The sequence below is a fragment of the Oncorhynchus masou genome, chromosome 2 (assembly GCF_036934945.1).
Source record: "Oncorhynchus masou masou isolate Uvic2021 chromosome 2, UVic_Omas_1.1, whole genome shotgun sequence".
In the NCBI taxonomy this organism is placed as follows: domain Eukaryota; kingdom Metazoa; phylum Chordata; class Actinopteri; order Salmoniformes; family Salmonidae; genus Oncorhynchus; species Oncorhynchus masou.
In genome coordinates, this window is record NC_088213.1 from 39,255,784 (window position 1) to 39,277,782 (window position 21,999).

Below are 21,999 nucleotides of genomic sequence, written 5' to 3' on the forward strand. Positions count from 1 at the left end.
AAGAAATGTTTAGCCACAGAGACTACCGGACACAGAATGGAGTCTGCTGCCACCCTGTTTTACAGCCTGCTGCGTGAACGACACTCTATACTCTTTATAAAACCCTTTCACTGAGAAAATACTGAGCCAAATGATGACGGATAATGCTGGTGTTTTTCTCTGCTAGACGTGAACGACAATGTTCCCTTCTTCACTTCCTCCATCTACGAGGCGTCGGTCACAGAGGGGGCGGCGGTGGGGACGTTTGTCACGCAGGTGTCATCCAACGACCTGGACCTGGGACTCAACGGAAAGGTGACGGAACGCTTTGGAATAATGGAAATACAAACAAGCCTCCTATATCAGCATTCCTACGCTGAGACCTTTTGTGGAGACATGTCCTGGTTCTTAGCAATTTCTCAGGAAATCTGGAGTATTTGAGGAACTCCAGGCCGTTGAGCGTTGTTTTTACTTTAAATCCTTGTGAACAACCCACCAGTATGTAACCGGATAAGCTGAAACCACTCAAGTGTAAACCCACAGTAGCAATTCCCCTTTTAATTTCACCTTGGAGTCTTACACTGAAGGTAGAAAATAGTAAAACCCATCCATAGTTCTGTAGGACGGTGATCCTCCACAAGGGTCTGCTTCCTGTAGCCCGGCCATAAAATCTGTACTTCGGTTTGGCTTCCTGAGCTGAGAGCAACACACTGTATAAAACATACAATTTGGCACTTCACACATACTGAAGCTTCCCCCTTTCCTGCAGGTAAATTACCTGGTGGCCTCATGGGTGGAATGTTATTCAGATTTTTCAGAATTGCATAATTAATAAACATTCAATTTTTTTCAACCCCCCCAAAAATCGGGTGTTTCTATGTCAAGCGGTTTTGTTTTATTTCAGTCATCTGTGATGTAATATTGAAATGTAAACTCTATACCTGACATGGTACAGAGGTCTTCTTTTTATAGTTTGGTTTCAAAGTAGATCTGGAGACACACACACACACGTGCACACGCTTGCTCGCACGCACGCAAACAGGAGGTACGCTTGAGTGCACACACACACACACACGCACGCACACACACGCACTCACACACTCACACACTCACACACACACACACACACACACACACACACACACACACACACACACACACACACACACACACACACACACACACACACACACACACACACACACACACGCCACTGTCTACATTTCCTGCTGCTTTTCTGTGTATCTCTTTCTTGATCTCTGTCTTGCTCTCTATGCACACACACACACACACATCCCCACACGCACACCAACAGTACAGGGAGTCTACTCATAATTGAATTCCCAGTACGAGGACGCCATGTCTATCGGCACAGGGGTGCATAAAATGTACTCAGTTCTTTGCAGGCACAGTGTCCTTGGCTGCTTAATTGCTTGCTCTTGTCGAGGCAGGCTGAATCATAGATACCATGCAGGCCCACGTTTAGATAATGAGGATCGTTGATGGGCGTGAATATGAAAATGATTTTTTTTCACCGCTGTCTGTTTTTTTCGACCAATAACTTGACCCCGCCAACCTTTTTATTACGGCATTACATTTAATTCAGCCTTTAATTTGTGCTCTTCCCCTGTACGACCCAATTCATTTTTTGACCCATGCAGTTTCAAGCCTCTCTCTCAATGAATTTCGCTGAATAACTTCCTGAGGCTGTTGAATGTCATTCACAGCTCGTCGACACAGCTTTTGTTCCGTTTGAATATTAAAATTAGGTTCATTCTTCTTTGGTGAATAGACTTTCAGGCTCCTGCTTTAAACCAAATTAGAACGACATAGCTTTGTTTTATTGATATAGAAATAAATTGTCACAGAGGGTCACATGTGTCTGGGCTGAATGAGATCTCTCTGCTCCAGAGTAGTTAATTCAAGTTTGGTTAAATAAGAATGTGTGCACACATCCACCCCAATAGAGAAATAAATGAATCATATGCATGGTGTTATAGGCTATTTTTACAATAACCTATTGTTTGAATAAAACTATTATTCTCTCTCCCGTCTCACTCACCTACCTTTGGTGATCCTTACTCTGCATCTCTGTCTTCCTTGTCTCTCTCACGTCCATCCTTTCTTACTCATCCCTTGTTTATCTCCGACGTCCTTTCCTCTCTTTCCACTCTTACTCCATATCGTTCACCTTCTCCATGCCACTCTCTTTAACCTCATCCTTCATTATCTTCTACCCTGGCCTCTTGCTCTCCCTCTACTTCTCTCTCTCTCTCTCTCTCTCCCTCTCTCCCTGTCTCTCTCTCTCTCTGTCTCTCTCTCTCTCTCTCTCTCTCTCTCCCTGTCTCTCTCTCTCTCTCTCTCTCTCTCTCTCCCTCTCTCTCTCTCTCTCCTCTCTCTCTCTCTCTCTCTCTCTCTCTCTCTGTCCCTCTCTCTCTCTGTCTCTCTCTCTCTCTCTCTCCCTGTCTCTCTCTCTCACTGTCTCTCTCTCTCCCTCTCTCTCTCCCCTGTCTCTCTCTCTCTCTCTCTCTCTCTCTCTCTCTCTGTCTCTCTCTCTATCTCTCTCTCTATATATCTCTCTCTCTCTCTCTCTACCTCTCTCTCTCTCTCTCTCTCTGTCTCTCTCTCTCTCTCTCTCTCTCCCTGTCTCTCTCTGTCTCTCTCTCTCTCTCTCCCTCTCTCCCTGTCTCTCTCTCTCTCTCTCTCTCTCTCTCTCTCTCTGTCTCTCTCTCCCTGTCTCTCTCCCCCTCTCTCTCTCTCTCTCTCTCTCCCTGTCTCTCTCTCTCTCTCTCTCCCTCTCTCTCTCTCTCTCTCTCTCTCTCTCTCTCCCTCTCTCTCTCTCTCTCTCTCTCTCTCTCTCTCTCTCTCTCCCTGTCTCTCTCTCTCTCCCTGTCTCTCTCTCTCTCTCCCCTGTCTCTCTCTCTCTCTCTCTGTCTCTCTCTCTCCCTGTCTCTCTCTCTCTCCCTGTCTCTCTCTCTGTCTCTCTCTCTCTCTCCCCTCTCTCTCTCTCTCTCTCTCCCTGTCTCTCTCTCTCTCCCTGTCTCTCTCTCTGTCTCTGTCACAGATCTCCTACTCCCTGCTAAACGACCGCAGCGGGGACTACCAGTACTTCCGGATTGATCCTGAGCTGGGCTCCATCTACACAGAGACCGTGTTTGACCGTGAGACCAAAGGCTCCTACCTGCTGGAGGTCAAGTCAGTGGACGGCTGGGAGTCAGCACGGCCCGGGAAACATGGACAGCCCAACTCAGGTGAGGCCAGCTCAGATCAGCTCAACAGAGCTGGAGGATGGTGGAGGACGAGAGAGAGAGAGAACAGCAATGCATGCAGTATGCACACAGTAGCACGGCTTATCAAATTGTGACGACTTAGGAATACACTGTGCGCATTGTCTGAATACATTTCAATACATTTGGAAAATGACCCCATTTTCTGGCCAGCTTTGGTACTACAGTAGGAGAGCTGGGGTTTGGATGGCAGTTTGCTTGTCTGCTGCTTGTCTCTTTGGTGGGGAGGGATCCTCTCTCTCTACCAAATATGCGTATCTCTCCCCAGAGGGAACTCTCACCCGCTGATGAACAACCAGACAGGGTCTTAAGGAGAATGTATTTTTCATTCATATTATCATAGATGATTAACAGTTGCTCTCAGAGGTGTCACTACAGACCCTGGTTCGATTCCAGGTTGTATCACAACCGGCCGGCCGTGATTGGGAGTCCCATAGGGCTGTGCACAATTGGCCCAACGTTGTCCGGGTTACTAGGGGTAGGCTGTCATTGTAAATAAGAATTTGTTCTTATCTGACTTGCCTAGTTAAATAAAAAAATATATTTAAAAAATAAAGAGGATTGGAGACTAGGGGCTTCAGAGGGATGGAGACTCCTCCCAGAACACTGCTCTTTTGCTTAGCATGTAGAAGGAGTCTATAGGGCCTTCAACCCTCCATCCCTCACTATCCTTCCATCCCCTCTCCCGCCCAGCAACAGGCACCTACAGCCTGTCTTATACAACATACTGACATGGTGGAATCGTGGGGGGAAAAAAACACATTCAAACATGTAAACACACACACGTTTTCAATCTCTCTCTCCCTCTCACTCGACTAAAGAGTATACTGAATGAAATTGGAGGAGCCCAGGAGTAGGGCTATGTTGTGATCGATGACAGCTGTTCAAAAAAGAAAAGAAAGAAGACTAGACACAAGGATAGAGGAGTATTGAGGAGGGGTCGTAAACACGACCTTGATGCAATAGCAGTGTTTACGGGGAAAGAGCAATCTGTCACAGTGTTGACGCTGCGTACTTGCCACGCTTCTCTGTGTGTGTCTGGAACACAGGAGAGGAGGAGACAAATCAATTGACGATGGCTGCATCTGCCCAACAGATATGTCCTCCTTCTCCTCTCCTCCGTCAGACTCAGAAAGGCGTAAAAAGTTGGAGGTTGTGGCTTGTTTTGCTGCTAGGCTGCATTATCTCTGTGTTAAACTGTGAGCCCTCCTTGCAACCAGCTTACACAATTGATCTTATCTTGAAGAGTGTATTGCAAATTATGTTCCTTTTCATACTCATATCAAAGGGAGCATATTATATTGGGATGGACCCCACTCCCTCCTCCCCTCAAGGGTCTCTTTTCACATCTGCCTACGGAAAAGAAAGAATCAGACGGCGAGAGAGAGGGAGAGATGTGAGGAATAACAGAGGGTGAAGATAGGAGGATGGAGGGAGAAATAGAGGGATAAAGAAGAGCGAGGGAAAGAGGGGGGGGGTATGTTCAAGTTGACAGAATAAGAGCGGGACTGGCGTTTAATCTCTCACTCTGTGCTCTCTCTCTCCTTCCTTCAGACACGGCGTACGTGAGAGTTTTCATCAGCGATGTGAACGACAACAAGCCTGTCTTTGCTCAGACGGTGTATGAAGTCGACGTGGATGAGGATGCAGACGTGGGCTTTGCCATCCTCACTGTCAGTGCTAATGACGAGGATGAAGGTAAGTGGTGGAGAGGGAGGAAATACTTCCCTGTCATTCTCACTCTTCCGGGGCTCAGTGAACGTGTAAGAGGTTACGAGGGCTCTCCATCTATCCTCAGGTCATGACCCTGAAAAAAACAGTACGGTTGAGATGCCCTAGTTGTCATCAAGGCAAAGGGTGGCTACTTTGAACAATCTCAAATATAAAATAGATTTTGATTTGTTTCACACTTTTTTGCTTACTATATGATTCCATATGTGTTATTTAAAAGTTGTTATGTCTTCACTATTATTCTGCAATGTAGAAAATAGTAAAAAATAAAGAAAAACCCTGGAATGAGTACAGTAGGTGTGTCCAAACATCGATTTCATGTTGTAGATTGTTGGTGTGTCATATAACGTGTCAAGGTACTGCAGTGTATACAGAATATAAATCAGCTTTTCTTTTCATACAAACTGCATAAGTCTCCATACGGCTTCCCCAATAGCTCAGAAAGGACATCCTTAACATCCCAACTCCCAGACCAGGGACTGCACACACACAGCACACAGCAACTCTACTCTCTCTCTACTGCAGCAAGCCCTATAATAACTCTCCTCCTATGGGCACCATCCATACCCCTCTCCCATCCATCTCAACCCTATACTAACACACTGCCATTTATTCACCTGACACACCCTCATTCAGCCGGCTCTAGCTCACACGGACCGCTACAATAAATCCATTGTGAAGCATATCATCTCCTTCGGTGCTGCGCCAGCTAGCTAGCACGGTGAGGGCTCTTTATCAGTCCGCTGTGGGAATAGGAGAGGAGGGGAGAAGGGGGGCGTAGCTTCATATTATCAGACATTTATCATGTCGGAGCGCGTAGGCCTGTGGAGCGGCAACCACCTCTCTGTGATGAATGGGCTCGGCCGCGCCGCCAGCTCCATCTCCGCAATCTCAACACACAGTGCCTCGCGTGAGGGGACAGTCTCCGGGCCACTTTGGGTAATAAAGCACACACACGGGGCCAGCTATGCTGATGGGCCGACACCCCAAGCGGATTATCACTACTGAGGGAGCCAGGGAACTAGGAACACAGAGAAAGAGAGAGAACAGAGTGGGAGAGAAAGAGACAGACAGTGAGGTCTTTTTCCTTTACTGTGCTGATAAGAGTTCCTGGAAGTGGAATCAGATTGTTTCTTTTTGTTCTCCTCCTGTCAGCATAACAGCTTATAGGGGAAGTGGGACGTTTTTTTTTAACACGTACAAGTGGGAATAGGATTTCTTGTGTTTGTTTTTTCATTTAGTTTGTTTACACTGCGTTGCTCGCTCTGTGCATGCATGGTCTCCACTGGGATTTGAACTCAGCACTTTGAAGGGGGAAGGAAGCTCAAATGAAAACATATCTATTCACAGGTCATTCTAATGTTTCATTAGCACTGTTACTAACACAACAAAATACTCAGGATTAGGGATTACTGCTCTGCTCTGTTCTGGCGTCCTCACTTTCATGTTGCAAATAACCTATGAATATCTTTTCTTTGGAGATTCCTCCATTCTCCCTCTCGTGAGTTGTAATGTATTGAATCTGACTGTGACTCCATTGAGTCTCCTCTCAATTATTGGATTCTATATATAACTCCTGATCAGCTAATAGACCCCATTACAATTGCTTTGTGATGCATAAAAATGTAGAAACTTCCTGAAATGTCCAGCAGAACTGTTACCTGGATTCAGTCAGAACTCATTGGAAAACTAAAACTTTGATTTCTGAACAATGTTAGCTATATATGTTAAATGATATGTATGTCATGCGCATGGTGTCCATATTCTGTTTACTACACACGTCTTAGTTACCACATCGTTCTGTTTAGGCGCCAATGCTAAGCTGCGCTACCAGATCACGTCTGGCAACACTGGCGGGGTTTTTGACGTGGAACCAGAGGTGGGCACCATCTTCATCGCCCAGCCTCTGGACTACGAGCGGAACAAGGGCTACAAGCTGCTGGTGCTGGCGTCGGACGGGAAGTGGGAGGACTATGCAGATGTGATGGTCAACGTGGTCAACAAGAACGACGAGGCGCCAGTGTTCACGGTCAACGAGTACTACGGTTCTGTGACTGAAGAGCTGGATGGATCGCCTGTGTTCGTGCTTCAGGTATGTGTGAAACGCTCCTTGAGTCACGCAGATCATCTTCACTTGTCACGTTATTGTGGCAACAGATACAAGTGATCTATTAAGTCATCACACGTATTAGCAGAAAATGAGGGAGAATCGTACAATATCAAGGATCAGACTTCTGAAATCTCGTGAGAGTATTTTGCTGCCAACTCAACCGTGTTATGCAACTCTGTCAACGTGAAAGACTGACATTTTCTCTTTCTGTTATCATTTGAACGCTTTTCCCTCAGTATCTCAAGAGCTTAAAATTATAAGGCTCTATCTGCATTTTTGTCGAAAATGAGTTACTTGCATAGCGTTGCTTTGTCAAATATTCTGTGCCCACTGCATACCCTAATTCAAGTTCAAAAGAATACAAGATACCAATCATTCCAACCAATTATCTCAGAATCATCTTTTTGCAGATGGAACCTTATAATTCCAAGGTCACACAATTCTGTCATTCAAAATGTGAGTCATTGTGCACCAGGAGGTTACAGACACTCTATTTCCCAAGCCTTTATGTACTCAGACTGAATTGCATGAGATGACATCATGCTATTTCATAAGGTTCTTCAGACGGGACATCTGGTACTAGCTTTAGACCATCAGCCGTTTCCCCTCACCACTCATTGGTTTCATTTCACCTACAGTACCTGACGCTCTGCAATTCTCATGATAGATTTAAATTCTTGTGGTAGATGTTGCTCTGCCTGGGGATTGATTTGGGGCTGAGGTCAGGAGAGTGAAAGTTGTGCACGTAGCCGATAAACTAGAGTTGATCACTGTGCAGAGCAGGTAGGTGTGAAGTTAACACTTCAACCAACCTGATGGATGACACCAAGTCAGCAAGCTTCAATAATTAAACAGTGCTGAACTCCATAAAAGAAGTTTGCAGGCTGCAGATTAAAAAAGCTTCACAAGCACATTCCCTTTGATGTTGTAGGTAACTGCTACTGACCCAGATAAGGATGCTGACCAGGAGGCCCTGCGGTACTCCCTCCATGGCCAGGGAGCCGAGAGCGAGTTCATTATTGATGAGGTGACGGGGAAGATCTATGCTCAGAGGACTCTGAACCGGGAGGAGCGGGCCGTGTGGAGGTTTGTGGTCCTTGCCACAGATGAGGGCGGCGAGGGTCTGACCGGATTCACTGACATCATCATCAACGTCTGGGACATCAACGACAACGCGCCCATCTTCACCTGCGCCCCCGATTGTCATGGCAACGTGCCGGAGAACTCTGCCCCCGGCACCTCTGTCATGGAGATGACGGCCACCGACCTGGATGACTCGGCCGTGGGCCAGAACGCTGTGCTGTCCTACAGGATTGTGGGTAATACGGGTACAGGTGGCGGCGGCTCTGACATGTTCAGCATTAACCCGTCCACGGGCACCATCTCGGTGGCAATGAGTGGCCTGGACCGGGAGCAGGCAGAGACCTACCTGCTGATGGTGGAGGCCAGGGACGGGGGTGGCATGATGGGCACGGGTACCGCCACCATCAGGGTGACAGATGTGAATGACCACGCACCCAGGTTCACCAAGCGATCCTGCCTCGCCAGGGTTCCTGAAAGCAGTGAGCCCAACGCGGTGGTGCTGGAGCTGTCTGCTGAGGACTGGGACACAGGCGAGAACGCCCAGCTCACATTCAGTGTGGTGGCAGGAGACCCAGAGCAGAAGTTTTCCATGGTGAGCCAACGGCAGGAGCAGCGTGGCACCTTGAGGCTGAAGAAGAGGCTGGACTACGAGAGGCCCAGTGAGCAGCGCTTCAACCTCACCCTGAAGGTCGAAGATCTGGACTTCTCCAGCTTTATCCACTGTGTCGTAGAGGTAGAGGACTGTAACGACCACGCACCCATCTTCATCGCGCTCTCCCAGCCGCCAGCGCCCCTGCCTGAGGACGTGCCCGTGGGCAGCAGCGTGGCCAGGCTGACAGCCAGCGACTCTGACTCGGGCCAAAACAAGGAGATCACCTACAAAATCCTCCAGGAGTCAGACCCTCTGGGCCAGTTCTCTGTAGACCAGTCTGGTCTAGTCACTGTGACCAGCGCTCTGGACAGAGAGACAGCAGCGCAACACAACCTGGTCGTCCTGGCTTCTGACCACGGCTCTCCGGCCTTGACAGGCAGCACCACCATTCAGCTGGCCCTGCTGGACGTCAACGACAACGGGCCGGAGTTTGAGGCAACGTACGCTCCAGTGGTGTGGGAGAACGTCTCTGGTCCCCAGCTGGTCAGACTCAACCAGACTTCCACACTGCTGCGGGCCGTAGACCGAGACTCACCAGAGAACGGATCTCCATTCTACTTCAGCCTTCCCTTAGAGCTACACCACAGCAACGACTTCTACCTGCAGGATAACGGAAACGGCACGGCCACCATCACAGCCCTGAGGGCCTTCGACCGTGAGAGGCAGAAAGAGTTCCTCCTACAGATCATCATGAGTGACAGCGGCCATCCACCCAAGACGGTCACCAACACTCTGACCATCACCATAGGAGATGAGAATGACCATGCTCACCAGGCGGGAGAGAAGGAGATTTTTGTCAACAGTCACAGAGGTGAGATCACTGCCATCATCAATACACTATAGCGCATGTATTCATGCATAACACAGCACCGAGAGAACAAATTCACAAAGCAATATATGAATGAGGAGCAAATCATTTGACCCTCAGTCTGACCTTTTCCAGGGCTTGAAGGTTTTGCTTCAACTGGGAGTTTATGGAAAGAAAGCCTGTCTCTTTTGTTGTTTTGGCGCCTTTGTACAGTAAGAGCTGCTATAGGTGCGAGCAATTGGGTATAGCTGATTCTCTTTTCTACTCTTCAGGGTTGACTATCCTGGTTTATACCTCTCCTTTCACAAAATGAGTCAATACATGTTGTTCCCCATTGTTGAAGTGCAGTGGAGAGTTGCTGGTAATATGTGTTGACTAGTTTCTTTCAGACACATTCTCTTGTTGCCTTGCAATGACCATGACGGCGTTTCTCTAGCTAGCTGTTTTCAGAACACTTTAATATCCATGAGAACAGTGCTCTTTTTGACTATGCCTCTTCGTGACACACACACACACAGAGAGAGACACACACCCTTGAGAAAATCTATGTTCTTTGCCGACAGGGAGGATGCCGACCACTGTCCTGGGGAAGGTCTACGCCCCGGATCCTGATGATTGGGACAACAAGACCTATACCTTTGAGGGACATGTGCCCAAGTAAGACATCTCTAGCTCTCTTCATCTGTATTTCTCTCTCTTTCCCTCCCTCCCGTCGCCCTCTCTCAATGCGCCATAAACCTTGAGAGTGATGTCTCTCCCGACAGCCTCTCTGTCATTGATGTTGTGGACCTGCACCTGAGACGAAGGAGCGAGACGAGCAGAGCAGAGGAACCCTGAGCGACAGGGCGTTTTTGAGACGTTTGCCTTGAGATCTCTGTGAAGGCTCAGCAGCTACAGCAGTGTTCGGAACATATCATACCATTTGACACCTTCGACGGCCTCACATCCAGAAGCATGACGACTACCACTGCTATAGCCCTGCACTCACATAAAGAAACTAAGATTGACTGTAGCTTTTTCCCCCCAGAGAATCTGTTCTTTCAACACACATATCTGCAGTATGTTGTTGAATCTATACAGAGTTAATATTTAATCTAGCATCTCTCATCTTGAGTTGAGAAACCTCTGCATCACTCAACAGGGAAAAGGTTGGAATCCAGTTGACTAATTTTGACACTTCATATTAAACACAGTTGGATTTGAAGATGATAAACCATCTCATCTCAATGTCTCCTTCACTATTTGATGTGCCTGGGATCTTGCTTTGATTCCCGGTGTAATCAAACTTGAATGAGCTCAATTACAAAGGAAGTATGAAGTCATGGACCACAAGGAGTTGCTTCCTCTCATCTTTTGCTCTTATCCCTTTTATAATCTCCCCTTCCCTCCCCTTCTTTCATCTATCCTCTCCTCTCCCCCCCCCCTCTATTCTCTCCTCCCCCATATTTTCTTATTTTCTCTTCTTATATCCTCTCTCTCTTATCTATTCCTTCTTTTATTCTGCTGTTTTGAATCATTGTGTCTTAATCTCCTCGCTCTGGTTCCCAAAGTCTCTCAGTCATTTCTTCTCATTTATGTCAACCTAGTATTCATTCACAGTGGTGTACCACCAACTCGAACTACAGATGTACCCCAGGTTGCTCATTTTACATGCAATATATGAAGCATTGATGTTGCTGATGTGGTTTTTGATGCCTCCTCAGTTACTTCATCCTGAACAAGCGGACGGGATTCCTGATCATTAAGGAGAACACTCCCCCGGGCAGCTACGAGTTGCAGGTGTGTGTGTCAGACGGCGTGTGGCCAGACGCCGTCTCCGGGGTAACAGTGTATGTGAGGGAGCTGCGTGATGAGGCCATCTACAATTCTGGATCCCTGCGCCTGGCAGGTACAGTACAGTACACACGTCCTCTGAACCTTGACCTACTGTATGACCTGGGAGGGGTCAGGGGTCGGAAAGTGTTATATGGTGTCATGTTATCGTACGAAGATGAATTCTTATGTTTATAAGAATGTATATTTTCAAGATACAATGTATGGGTTAGTGACAGTGGAAACATGTCATTCTCGGAAGTATGTAATTCTGAATTATAATTGGACAATGTTTTGCTTCCACAGCACTTTCATTTTGGGCGTCAATTATAGTCTGATGCACCGCTTGTGTGTGTGAAAATGAAATATACTCTGGAAGAGATGGTCTATGGCTGAGGGGACTTTGTGATTTCTGAGATATTGAAATGAAAAGAGAGAGAGAGAGGAATAGCGGAGGGAGTCATGGCTCATATAAGCTGATAAAGGGATTTGCTTCAAAAAAAACAGCAGCAGGCAATGTAGTCACACCAACCAGGAGCCGTTACATTACAGCTGGTGATTATATACGATGTAACATTATTTATTTCAAGGGAACTGGGTAAACAGGACGTTTTATAATATGTACTGTAAGTGATGCAAATGGAACCAAAATCTTCCGTAATCAATGTTTGTTTGCGCTCTGCTTCAGTCCATTTCATCTACAGTCGAGCCGCTTGGTTTCGTAAACTTCTTAGCCGGGTATTTCGAGTGCATCCTCTAAATGACAAAAATATCCACTGCATTTAGAGAGCTGGAGAGTTTGTATTGATCGAAATGGCTCGTGGAATAAAATGTCTGTTGAAGGTGAGTGTTATTGGAAGCAATATGGCAACAACTGCTGTCGTGCTGAGAACTGAACCAGACTCAGACGCTCAACCTAGAGTGCAATTACACTCACCCTAATCAGTCCTGAGACCCCAGCAAGACTGTATTCATCTGATTTATCCGCAAGCCCAGCCCATATATTTATCCTCACTGTTTTCTTTTTTAGGGAAACCAGGGCTACATGTAGTAGAATTTGACATGAACAGTTGCGTTCGTGAGTTTTACTGACAGATGTCAATAATAGAAAAAACAAGGTCTGCCAAATCAAAACATGTATAAAAATGAATTGATATGAATATTTTAAGTGCATAAATTGTTTCCTCAGTGGGAACTGATTATCCAACGACTGTTTCAACTGTGTAGCGTTTCCCTAGAAGAACCCCTTACCTTCGATTGACTCTCGAGTAGCGTGTGAGCATCATAGAGCAATGTGTTCGTGAGCGTCTCCGATTGTCATCGAGAGCTTTTAGTCCTTTGTTGCTTCAAACATTCGGACTCTACAGACGTTTTTACAGAAAGATCCGGGGCCTCTTCGAGATCCACCCTTGTCTCACAAACACCGATCTTGCTCAGCCCCCATTAATCACACAGACGTGGTTGGTATCTACGGACGCAGAAGAAGTCGGCGATTCCAATGGTACAACCCCGACGTCCGTAGCTGAAACACACAACGTTTAAACAGTGTTAGAAGTCCTAAACTGTGCGGTGTTACAGTGGGACACATTGGGTTAAGTATACATCTGTAGACACAACCCAGGAAATGTTAAATGTCAACACCAAGACTGCCCCCAATCCCAAATGCATTTGTAAACAGCAATTACCTGAAGGTAATTGGGATTGTGGAAGCCATTTTCAGGTTATTTCACAAATAAAGCACTCTGTAAACATTCTCATGGATTCCAAGTCTGAAGGATTATGTAAAATTCAACTTATAGTATTACTGACATAGCTTCCTTGACATTTTAAATCCCATTTCAAGAACAAATGTGGAAGGCAATAAGGACATGTACTGTTAAATCTTATTCTGGGAGATTAAGGCTCTTTGTGGAAAACTTGCAGGAGAATATGATTGAAAGGTGAAATGTGTGATAAATAGTGAATCCTTGAGATGCCCACACCAGTTCACACAAGCATATATGACATATTCAAAGAAACACACACACACACACACACACACGCACACAGCTTTATTTTCGTGAAATTTCAGGACTTTTGGGAGGAGTAAAAATGTTTGACCATTTCAAATCCTATTTTCCCTAACCCCTAACCTTTTAACCTAACCCTAAACCTAACCCTAACCTTAACCCTAACCTTAACCCCAAAACCCTACATCTAACCCTTAAGCTTAAAATAGCAAATTCAGGACATGAAGAAGTCTCTTTTCATGATTATTGTTTTCCTACCTTGTCAGGACATCCAGTGAATTATTATGACATTAGGGTCCTGGTAAAGGAAGGAAAGAGGTAGGAAAACAAGTACACACACACTCACTCTCTTTCACTCTCTCGCTCAAACGCACAGCCCTCTGGGTAATGTCTTGTATGTGGGATAAAGAACTTTGAAACAGCTTAAGTGTGTCTTTTTCTGTCTGGGAGATTAGTTAGAAAAAGTTTCACATTTAATCCTTCATTCAATTCTCCCCCTTCCCTCCCTTCTGTCTAACTCTGGGGTCCACCTCACCTGTTTGCATCTCTCCTGCTTCATGCGATCAATAAAAATAGAAATTGGAAAAAATATCTTCAGTTCACCTCTGGGATTAACATCAATACTAACCTCTGAGTCTGTCTCAAGGTCCTATTGACCCGGTCAACTGAGACCCTCTACTCGGTCACCATCATGACATGACAGGGGCATGCTAGTCTCTTTTAATGGAGGTAGTTTGTATTTACTGTGCCTTATGTATGTATTTGGACAGTGAAGCTAAAATTTGGCTCTGTCCTCCACCATTTTGGATTTGAGATCAAATGTTTTATGTGAGGCAACAGTACAGAATGTCACCTTTTTATTTGAGGGTATTTTCATACATATCTGTTGCACCACTTAGAAATCAATGCACTTTATGTATCTAGTCCCCCCCATTTGAAGGTGTAATAATTATTTTGACAAATTCACTTATGGTTTTCAGTTTAGTCAAAAGTTTAGTATTTTGGTCCCATATTCCCAGCACACAATGACTACATCAAGCGCGTGACTCTACAAAGTTATTGGATGCATTTGCAGTTTGTTTTGGTTGTGTTTCGGGTTGTTGTGCCCAATAGAAACGAATGGTTGATAATTTAGTGTGTCATTTTGGAGTCACTTTTATTGTAAATAAGACTAGAATATGTGTCTGAACACTTTTACATTAATGTGGATGAATTAATCATGAAAGTTAAAGATGAAAGTGACTCCAAAATGACCTTACATTATTTACAATTCATTTCTATTGGCCACAGCGTAATCCGAAACAGAACCACAGCAAATTGCAAATGCATCCAACAAGTTTGTAGTCACAAGCTTGATGTAGTCATTGAATGCTAGGAATATGGGACCAAATACGAAGTGAATTTGTTCATATACTTATGACACCTTCAAAGGTGCGAACTAGATACATAAAGTGCTTTCATTTGAAGAGGTGAATTCCAAAATACTATCCATTTTAAGAAACGCTGGTGAATTCGATTTTATTGTTTAATAGGCATCCCATCAGCGGGACACCTGTCGACAATATCCGGTGAAATTGAAATTTATTCAAATAAATAATCGTAATATTAAACATTTATCAACATACAAGTATCTTATAGCATTTAAAAGCTTAAATCCTTGGTCATCTAATTGCGTTGTCCGATTTACAATAGGCTTTACAGCGAAAGCAGACCATGCGATTGTTTGAGGACTGCGCCCCACATCAACATATTTTTCAATCAGCACAGGCTTTATAAAATCACAAATAGCGATTAAATAAATCACTTACTTTTGAAAATCTTCCTCTGTTTGCCATCCCAAGGGTCCCAGCTCCAACATTAATGCTAATTTTGTTGGATAAAATCCTTCTTTATTTCCCAAAAAGTCTGTTTCGTTGGTCCCGTCAATTTCAGTAATCCACTTGTTCAACATGTAGACAAAGGAATCCAAAAACCTACCGCTAAACAAGTCAAACTACGTATCTAATCAATCTTCAGGTACCCTACAATGTAAATAAACTATAATATTTCATACGGAAAGAAGCAAGTTCAATAGAAAAGTAAAAGTGTGTGTCCTCTTCGTCACGCGCCCACAGACTGATTTCAAACTGTGACTCTTTGTACCAATACTCCAAAGTCTTCCTCGTTTTGGAAGAAACAAGCCCGAAACCTTGAACAAAGACTGTTGACATCTAGTGGAAGCCATAGGAATTGCAATCTGGGAGTTTGAATTGCATAAGACCCATAGCTTTCCGTTATAGAGCCTGGAACCTAAAAAAAAAATGAATCAGGTTGGTTTTCTTTGGATTTTTGACGGCCATATTAATTGTGTTATAGTCTCATACATTATTTTAACATTTCCACAAACTTTGAAGTGTTTTCTATCCAATGCTTCCAATTATTTGCATATCCTGGCTTCAGGGCCTGAGTAGTAGACAGTTTACTCTGGGCATGTCAGTCAAGCGGACATTCAGGAAAATAGACCCTAGCCCCAAGATGTTTTAAAGAATTGAACATCTGTAGATGGACTATAGACAATTTATTGTTGAAAGTCAGCAGACATGCAGTTGGCATGTTACTGATAGTCCATTGGTTGATGCTCTACAAGTATTACCATACCCTTAAATATAGAACTTGTCATCTAATATCCAATAGCTTCACTGTCCAAATAAATACTTAGGGGGGTGTATGTACGTGTCTTTGTTTTGTGTGCGTGTGTGTGTGTGTGTGTGTGTGCGCGCGTGTGTGTGGGTTTGTGTGTATCCCCCTAATGCCCGTGGGAAGGAGAGTCAATGCGATCATTGCATTGGATCAAAGCCAGGTGTAAATCTGTCCCTCCATGTTAAAGACAGTCCCTGCCTGTCTCCTACAGCACTGGTAATGAGACCAGACAGATGGCTGCAGCATCCCCTCACTGAGCTCCATTTCCATTCTCTTATTGTCAATCTAGGATTCCTCCCTCTGTCTGCTCCCATGGCCTTAATCACACTGAGCAACACTGACACTCCTCGGAACCTAATGATCCCAGATTGACACCGCTCAGGTGTTCCCAGAATGACACTTAAAGCCTGCCGTCAGCGCGGGGATTACGAGTTGGAGAGATGAGAGCACACAGACACACTACACACTGTCAGAAAGTTACACACACACTCACATATTTAGTCAGACAGTTACACACACTAAACTTTGTTAGAACAACCAAATTCAAAACATGAATTTATTAAATGTTTCATTCATCAGATATGACTATTGGAGCCATCTCCCTTATAACTATTTCTAACTATGTCACTGATATCATTAAAATTGGATGAAATCTCTTTTCCTTTCCTTTCCACCTGTCTCCTGTGTGCTAAAGAGTTTCAATTGGAGCAGTAGGAGGACCCTGTATGTGTCAAACAGGGCCCAGGGGACTAAGGGGAGTGGGGGTGGGCAGAGGTCAAGCCCAGGGCCCCTGCTCCAGCCCCAGCTCCCCTCTCTCTCCTAATCCCTTGCTAGAAGGTGTCGGCTCAATTAGAGGAATCCTTGACTCAGGGGAGAGACGGCCTTGACTCAGGAGCTCTCTCACCTTGGCAGCCCCTCCTTGGCAACTCTTCCAAATTGAGGTTGAAGGCTGTTCCGTCCTCGCCCCCCCTCAATATCCCTGACATAGCCAGAGGGGTCTTTCTGTGTGAGCGTTGGTTGTGACTGTGACAATGTGTAGCAGGGATGGGTGGTGTCTGTCTTACTGAGCCAGGGCCAGTGGCTCTCGGGCGGGGAGAGGGGTGGAGATTGACAGGGCCTGTCTGGTCAGGTCTGGGAACACATTCTGTTTATTGCCTGTAAGTTTCTCCTGCTCATTGAAGAGATTTGGGAGATGCATTAATTTAGCCTCGGAAAACGAGAGGGACGAGTCCTCTGGCATATGTTCTATTCTGAATTTGTATAACTTTGTTTGTTTGTGTGTCTATGTGTGTTGTGTTGCAGACGTCACAGCGAAGGAGTTTATTGAGCAGCATGGTAGCTTGAGGAGTCGCTATGAACTGCTGGTGGACTTCCTGTCAGAGATGTTGGCGGTGGGCGTTGATGACATCAACGTCTTCAGCCTGATGGACGTCAGGGAGAGGACACTGGACGTGCGCTTCGCAGTGCACAGCAGTCCCTTCCTCAGAGCAGAGAGACTACACGGATACCTCGCTGCTCACAAACAAAAGGTAATGATGACCCTGGAAGTTATCCTGTTGAATACACTATGATTTTCTTTGAGTAAGAAAATTACAATAAAAGAACGATGGTGTGATTATTTTAACGAACCTCACTCATTAAGCATCAGAAGATGCAACCCTAACTTGACCCCACTGGAAATACACACAGGATTACTGGGCAGAAGACTTTTCCATATGTGGTCCAATTATGGAAAATACAGTCACTCAGGATTGTTGCCTATTTTGAAGAGAGGGGGATTTCAAATAAAGAAATGTGCAATATGTATTTGTGTAGCCTTCTGTTTTCCACATAATGACAAATGTAACCCTCTAGTTTTTTTGAGCTGGTTTATGTGGATGTTACTAATGGATTATGTAACATTGCAATGTCAATTACAGTATAATATATCTGAACTGCTCTTATGGTGCTGTCACTTTGAATACATTAGTTATTGCAGTATTGGACTGTATTCACCCGACCAGCTATAGATTATTGTGGGCTGTGGAGCTTTACAGTGTAGTTGTTACACAGGGACAATCTTTAAAATTAAACCAGACCATTACATCGCCTAGTGGTTAACCGTGTTGGGCCAGTAACCAAAAGGTTGCTGGTTTGAATCCCTGAGCGGACGAGGTGAAAAGTCTTGAGCACAAAACCTGTAATTGCTCTTTTAAGTCGCCCTGGATAAGAGAGTCTGTAAAATTACTAAATGTACAATTTCAAAATTGTAATCATCCTCCTTACCCAACACTTAGTTTCGGCTTCCTTCTGTTCTGATATCTCTTCGTTGAAGCGCCCATTCACTTCCTCTTTCATGCAGTTGAAAGCTAGAGAGAAATAGTGTAGGGAGAGAAAGAGAGAGAGAGGAGGATATACCGAGGTAGAGAAGGAGAAAGAGAGGGGGATATACCGAGGTAGAGAAGGAGAGAGAGAGGGGGATATACCGAGGTAGAGAAGGAGAGAGAGAGGGGGATATACCGAGGTAGAGAAGGAGAGAGAGAGGGGGATATACCGAGGTAGAGAAAGAGAGAGGGGGGGGATATACCGAGGTAGAGAAGGAGAGAGAGAGGGGGATATACCGAGGTAGAGAAAGAGAGAGAGAGGGGGATATACCGAGGTAGAGAAGGAGAGAGAGAGGAGGATATACCGAGGTAGAGAAGGAGAGAGAGAGGAGGATATACCGAGGTAGAGAAGGAGAGAGAGAGGAGGATATACCGAGGTAGAGAAGGAGAGAGAAATCAGTGAAAGAGAGAACGAAAGACAGAAATAAAGAGAAAGGGGGAGAGAGAGAAGGAAAGGAGAAAGAGAGGTTGGGGATGCTTCAGGTGTGGTTTGTGGTTGGTCTGTGCTCTGTGCTCTGTCATCTGGATTTCGTGTGCCCCTCTGAAAAGACATCGATCACAATGAGATGTGAAGATGAGCGCGGAGAGGGAAATAGGGAGGGGGGAAGGCTGCGGTTATTAAAGTTTGCAATTCTACAGTAATGCTCGGAAATATGAGAGACAAAATGGTATTTTCTCTCTCTCTCTCTTTCTCTATTTCTTTCATGGCAATAGAGATTTCCCTTGCTGGTAGAGCATTTCAATTGTTAGTGCACCCCTGACAGTTTTAAGAAAGAACATATTGGTTTGCTGTGGTTAAATTCATTGATATGTAGACCAAGTTCTATGTTCCTCTTGTAGAAGTAATTGTAAGTGTCTAGAGAGAAGGGACGTTCTAGTTGATTTTGGAAAGTGAAAGGGGACCCTTTTGTGTTATAGATCTCTGCTTCCAGGCCTTTTGTTGTGAGACTTCATTTCTGGATTCTGTAATGTAAAATGGGTTGTCTGGATACAATCCAAAAAGAATTATAAGTAAGTTATATCGAAATATCCAAACACAGCCCTACATACTCTTTGTCAGCGTCTTCCCAGTAGATGATATTGTGAAGGAAAATGCCTCCCCTAAGTTCCATAATAAAAACTGTGTTTTGAAGTACACTACATGACAAAAAGAATGTGGACACAGCATTCCAAAATCATGGACATTAATATGGAGTTGGTCCCCCTTTTGCTGCTGTAACAGCCTCCACTCTTCTGGGAAGGCTTTCCACTAGATGTTGGAACATTGCTGCGGGGGCTTCCATAAGGCCACAAAAGCGTTAGTGAGGTGGTCAGGCAGAGATGTTGGGCGATTAGGCTCGCAGTTGGCGTTCCAATTAATCCCAAAGGTGTTCGATTGGGTTGAGGTCAGGGCTCTGTGCAGGCCAGTAAAGTTCTTCCACACCAATCAGTCATTGTATGCTGTAATGTTAAGATTTCCCTTCACTGGAACTAAGGGGCGTAGCCCGAACCATAAAAAACTGCCCCAGCCCATTATTCCTCCTGCACCAAATTTTACTGTTGGCATTATGCATTCGGGCAGTGATTCATCACTCCAGAAAACACTTTTACACTGCTCCAGAGTCCAATGGTGGTGAGCTTTACACCACTCCAGCCGACTCTTGGTATTGTGCATGGTGATCTTACGCTTGTGTGTGGCTGCTTGGCCATGGAAACCCATTTCATGATGTTACAGACGAACAGTTCTTGTGCTGACTGTGCTTCCAGAGGCAGTTTGGAACTCGGTAGTGAGTGTTGCAACCGAGGACAGACGATTTTTACAGAAATGTTTGTCTATGGAGATTGGCTGTGTGCCCATCAGCAATGGGTGTGGCTGAAATAGCCGAATCCCAAAATTTGAAGGGACGTCCACCTGCGTTTGTGTATACAGTGGCTTGTGAAAGTTTTCACACCCTTTGCATTTTCCCTTTTTTTTGCCTTACAACCTGGAACTAAAATAGATTTTTTTGGGGGGGGGTTGTATTATTTTATTAACACAACATGCTTTGAAGAAGCAAAATATTTTTTATTGTGAAACAAACAAGAAATAAGACCACAAAGTCAAAACTTTGTAGAGCCACCTTTTTTCAGCAATTACAGCTGCAAGTCTCTTGGGGTATGTCTCTATAAACTTGGCACATCTAGCCACTGGGATTTTTGCCCATTCTTCAAGTCAAAACTGCTTCAGCTCCTTCAAGTTGGATGGGTTCCGCTGGTGTACAGCAATCTTTAAGTCATACCACTGATTCTCAATTGAATTGAAGTCTGTGCTTTGACTAGGCCATTCCAAGACATTTAAATGTTTCCCCTAAACCACTCAAGTGTTGCTTTAGCAGTATGCTTAGGGTCATTGTCCTGCTGGAAGGTGAACCTCCGTCCCAGTCTCAAATCTCTGGAAGACTGAAACATGTTTCCCTCAAGAATCTCCCTGTATTTAGCGCCATCCATCATTCCTTCAATTCTGACCAGTTTCCCAGTCCCTGTCGATGAAAAACATCCCGACAGCATGATGCTGCCACCACCATGCTTCACTGTGGGGATGGTGTTCTCGGGGTGTGTTGGGTGTTGGGTTTGCGCCAGACATAGCATTTTCCTTGATGGCCAAAAAGCTAAATTTTAGTCTCATCTCACCAGAGTACCATCTTTCATATATTTGGGGAGTCTCCCACATGCCTTTTGGCGATCACCAAACGTGTTTGCTTATTATTATTTTTAAGCAATGGCTTTTTCTGGCTGGACTTCCGTAAAGCCCAGCTCTGTGGAGTGTACAGCTTAAAGTTATCCTTAAAGTGATCCAATCTCTGCTGTGGAGCTTTGCAGCTCCTTCAGGGTCATCGTTGGTCTCTTTGTTGCCTCTCTGATTAATACCCTCCTTGCCTGGTCCGTGAGTTTTGGTGGGCGGCCATCTCTTGGCAGGTTTGTTGTGGTGCCATATTCTTTCAAATTTGTAATAACGTATTTAATGGTGTTCCGTGGGATGTTTTTTTTAATAACCCAACCCTGATCTGTACTTCTCCACAACCCTGTCCCTGATCTGTTTGGAGAGCTCCTTGGTCTTCATGGTGCTGCTTGCTTGGTGGTGCCCCTTGCTTAGTGGTGTTGCAGATTCTGGGGCCTTTCAGAACATGTGTATATATACTGAGATCATGTGACACTTTGATTGCACACAGGTGTAATTTATTGAACTAATTATGTGACTACTGAAGGTAATTGGTTGTACCAGATCTTATTTAGGGGCTTCATAGCAAAGTGGGTGACTACATATGCATGCACCACTTTTCCATCTTTTTTTAAATGTAATTTTTTGAAACAAGTCATTTTTTTCATTAGCCTTGACCAATTTGGACTATTTTGCGTATGTCCATTACATAAAATCCGAATGAAAATCCAGGTTAACTACAGGTTGTAAAGCAACAAAATAGGAAAAACACCACGGGGGATGAAAACGTTTGCAAGGCACTTTATATT

The 21,999-nt window shown here is 44.9% G+C and overlaps 1 protein-coding gene across 1 annotated transcript in view; it reads left to right on the forward strand.

Annotated features, from left to right (window-relative positions):
• The window catches only part of LOC135504728 (neural-cadherin-like), a 228,295-nt gene that overhangs the window by 147,386 nt on the left and 58,910 nt on the right, over positions 1 to 21,999 (forward strand). Inside the window, exons 14-21 of the mRNA XM_064923548.1 lie at positions 167 to 294; positions 3,044 to 3,230; positions 4,821 to 4,964; positions 6,806 to 7,089; positions 8,039 to 9,653; positions 10,214 to 10,307; positions 11,354 to 11,538; positions 17,453 to 17,679. Coding sequence (XP_064779620.1) covers positions 167 to 294; positions 3,044 to 3,230; positions 4,821 to 4,964; positions 6,806 to 7,089; positions 8,039 to 9,653; positions 10,214 to 10,307; positions 11,354 to 11,538; positions 17,453 to 17,679 — 2,864 coding nt within the window. The remainder of the gene's footprint in view (positions 1 to 166; positions 295 to 3,043; positions 3,231 to 4,820; positions 4,965 to 6,805; positions 7,090 to 8,038; positions 9,654 to 10,213; positions 10,308 to 11,353; positions 11,539 to 17,452; positions 17,680 to 21,999) is intronic.